The 3,178-nt window shown below is 44.1% G+C and overlaps 1 protein-coding gene across 1 annotated transcript; it reads right to left on the bottom strand.

The window, feature by feature from the left end:
* Positions 1 to 467: 467 nt before the first annotated feature.
* On the bottom strand, positions 468 to 2,538 carry LOC120090632. Its single transcript, XM_039048350.1, has 3 exons — positions 2,280 to 2,538; positions 762 to 1,402; positions 468 to 650 (listed from the first exon to the last, which is right to left on the bottom strand). Exons 1-3 carry the CDS (start codon positions 2,536 to 2,538, stop codon positions 468 to 470), a joined length of 1,083 nt encoding a protein of 360 aa, XP_038904278.1.
* Positions 2,539 to 3,178: the final 640 nt, after the last annotated feature.

Genomic DNA, 3,178 nt, shown 5'->3' with positions numbered 1-3,178 from the left:
TTAACTGGACTGAACTTGAATTTTCTTTCAAGCTGCCTACATACCCTTCTTAATGATAGGGATCATGTTATAATGTAGTTCAAAAAGAATTTTTTTTATGCACGACTGAACTTAAATTTCTTTAAGATGTCTACGTACCCTTTATAATGACAGGGATCAAGTCGTAACGTAGTTCGTACAAAGGTTTTTTTTTTTTAAGCGTAAAACTTCTTGAAAAACTTGCCATTGATTGGGCCAATTCTTAGCCCACCTTGATCAACTATCTTGTATGCTCCGTTTGTGTAGACTTCTTTGACGACGTAGGGCCCATCCCATTTAGGTGTAAACTTATTCCTCGTAGTAAATGAAATGCGTGGCCCTCCTTCAAACCTCGGTTTTACAGCGGGGGTCATCTTGGAGCCTTCCATGTTCAAGGAAATCTATGATGGGTTGTCGTTAGTCTTCCTTGTCAGCTAGGTAGACTGATATCACATTCGTTTCCCCATATGCAGTCCCAACAAGAGGTATAACCCATCTCCGCCAAAGCGATATATTAAGGGCACATTATCCAAGTCCATTAAGGCAGTGGCTAGGTTTGCCAAGGCACCTGCTTTCTTGTTCTTTGTCCTCAAGACATGTTCCAACGTCACACTTTCAAACTTTTCCATCAACTAGCAAGCATAAGTGAAGTAGGGTTTCAAGTCGTCATGCTTCACCTCATACTAGCATAAGAGTTGACTGATTATCAACTTTGAGTCACCGAAGATCTCTATATAAGCTACTCCAATCTCTAAGGTCATTTGGAGACCAATTATCAAGGTTTGGTATTTAGCGACGTTGTTTGAGCATAACTCGGCAAGTGCGAAACTATAAGGGAGCATGTGATTTTTTGGCAAAATGAGGACGATACCTGCCCTTGCACCACTTTTCCATGTTGCACCATCAAAGAACATGACCCATCGCCCTGAGGTTTCTATGAAAAGAACTTCGTCATCGGGCAAGTCTTCACTTAACTCCCAATCCGATGGAACTGGGTGATCTGCCAGGAAGTCAACCAATGTTTTCCCTTTAACTACCCTTTGCGGTACATAAACAATGTCGTACTGTTGAAGCATGAATTCCCATTTGGCTAAACGTCCCGAGATGATCGGCCTGGACAGGACGTACTTGATGGAGTCGGCTTTCGCAATTAAGGGGACTGTGAAGGCCTGTATGTAGTGCCTCAACTTATTTATGGCGAAGAAGAGCGCAAGGCACGTCTTCTCTATAGGGGAATAATTGATCTCAACTCCATTTAAGGTTCTACTCAAGTAATAGAGAGCGCGTTCTTTTCCCTTTTCTCTTTCTTGTGCCAATAGTGCCCCCAGTGATTTCTCTTGCACTACAATGTATAGTATCAACGGCTTGCCCGCTACTGGGGCTCCTAAGACAGGAGGGCTTAATCAGGTACCTCTTTATGCTATCGAAATCATTTCTGGCAGGCCTCATCATTTCGAATTTCTCTCCCTTTTTCATCAGTCTTTGAAAGGGTTGACACCGCTTTGCACAGGTTAGAAATAACCTCCAGATGTAGGCCAGACGTTCCTAGCAATTCTCAACTCATGTAGATTTCTTGGTCTTGGCATCTTTAGGATGGCATAAATCTTGGATTGGTCTATCTCTATCCCTCGTGTCTCACAATATAGCCAGAAACTTTCCTGAAGTTTACGCAAAATGTGCATTTGAGGGGGTTCATATTTAACTGGTACTTTCGCAGGCGAACGAACACGGTTCTTAGATCATTCAAAATGGTCCTGTCGTCTCTTGGTCTTGACCACAAAGGTCATCCACGTAGCACTCAACGTGTTTAATGCAACAATATCGTAAAATACCTTTTGCATGCCACATTGATAAGTAACGTCGACATTCTTTAACCCGAAGGGCAATACTTTATCAATATATCACTTTTTGGGGTTTCGAGATGTTGTCATTTCCTTGTCTGCGAGGGCCATTCGTATCTGGTTATACCGAAAGAATCCTTCCATAGAAGATAAGGCTTCATGTCCCATTGTCGCATCATCGACCATGATCTTTATGATGGGCAATGGAAAATCATCTTTTGGACATGCGCTGTTTAGGTCGCGAAAGTCTATGCAGACACGAAGTTTTCCATTCCTTTTTCAAACCGGGACAATGTTGGCTATCCATGTTGGATATTTAACTTCATGAATGAACCCAGCCTCGATCAACTTATTGATCTCAACCTCAATCTGGGGGATAAGTTTTGGCCGAAAGCGTCATTGAGCCTGCTTAATGGATACCCCTGTTTGATCGCGAGTGGTGGACTACTACTTTTAGATCTAGTCCCAACATCTCTTTGTATGACCAGGTGAAAACATCCCTGCATTCGGTGAGCAAACTCATGTATTTGTTCTCATCCCCTTCTGAGAGGGAAGCACTGATGAAAGTCGGACGCGGTTCTTCTACGGTGCCTAGATTCACCTCTTTTAGCTCATACACCGTGGATTGACCACCGTCCTCTAGACCTTGCGAAGTGTCCTCCACTTCCTCTTCGGTCATACCTTCTTCGGATTATTTGGTGATGGTGATGTGGTGGCATGAAGTTTTGCCTTCCTCCTACTCTAAATTTCCATTCTGAGGATTGGTGAAAATGACGTCGCGCCTCTTTACTTTGAGTGTGCCCTCACTTGTGTTTAGAGTAACGAACTTCATGCGTAAGGGGACGGTACTACGGATTTCTCCATCACTTCTTGCCTCTCCTGATGGCTTCTGGTCCGATAATGCTTCAGCGTTCTTAAGGTCGATTCACTACCAGATGGACGCTCGGGGTATTGGCCCCCTCTTTCTTATAATCATTTCGGGGGTGTCAGTGCAGGCTTTTCCCTTCCACTTTGTCTTACTAGGGACATATTGGTCGAGGGGATCTTTAGCCCTCTCGTGCTTCAGGCGATCAAAAACACGAGCGCGGGTTTTCCTTTGCTCTCATTTGGAACTGCGACTAGTCTCCCGAAGGCGTAGTCACTCCACCATTGGCGATTGACAGATGATTTCCTCATTTCCTTCATTCGACTGAGTCAACCTTCGAAAATCTGAACGTCGAGTAACTCTGGGAATAGTATGTGGGCTTCCCCTTTCTTCTTCTATCATGCTTAAGCTCTCGAAGACCAAGGCACGTGCGGCCGACGATCTAATACGATCG

The sequence above is a fragment of the Benincasa hispida genome, chromosome 11, assembly GCF_009727055.1.
Source record: "Benincasa hispida cultivar B227 chromosome 11, ASM972705v1, whole genome shotgun sequence".
Classification (NCBI taxonomy): domain Eukaryota; kingdom Viridiplantae; phylum Streptophyta; class Magnoliopsida; order Cucurbitales; family Cucurbitaceae; genus Benincasa; species Benincasa hispida.
The sequence above is the reverse complement of the archived record's forward strand: the minus strand, read 5'-3'. Positions and strand labels throughout refer to the sequence as shown.

Excerpts from the sequence above, each read along its gene's own strand:
- LOC120090632 (XM_039048350.1), bottom strand. The coding sequence starts at position 2,538 with ATGACCGAAGAGGAAGTGGAGGACACTTCGCAAGGTCTAGAGGACGGT. Across the intron at positions 1,403-2,279 it reads CCACTCGCGATCAAACAGGG|GAGCCCCAGTAGCGGGCAAG; the intron begins GTATCCATTAAG and ends CTCCTGTCTTAG. Across the intron at positions 651-761 it reads AAATGACCTTAGAGATTGGA|TTGATGGAAAAGTTTGAAAG; the intron begins GTAGCTTATATA and ends TATGCTTGCTAG.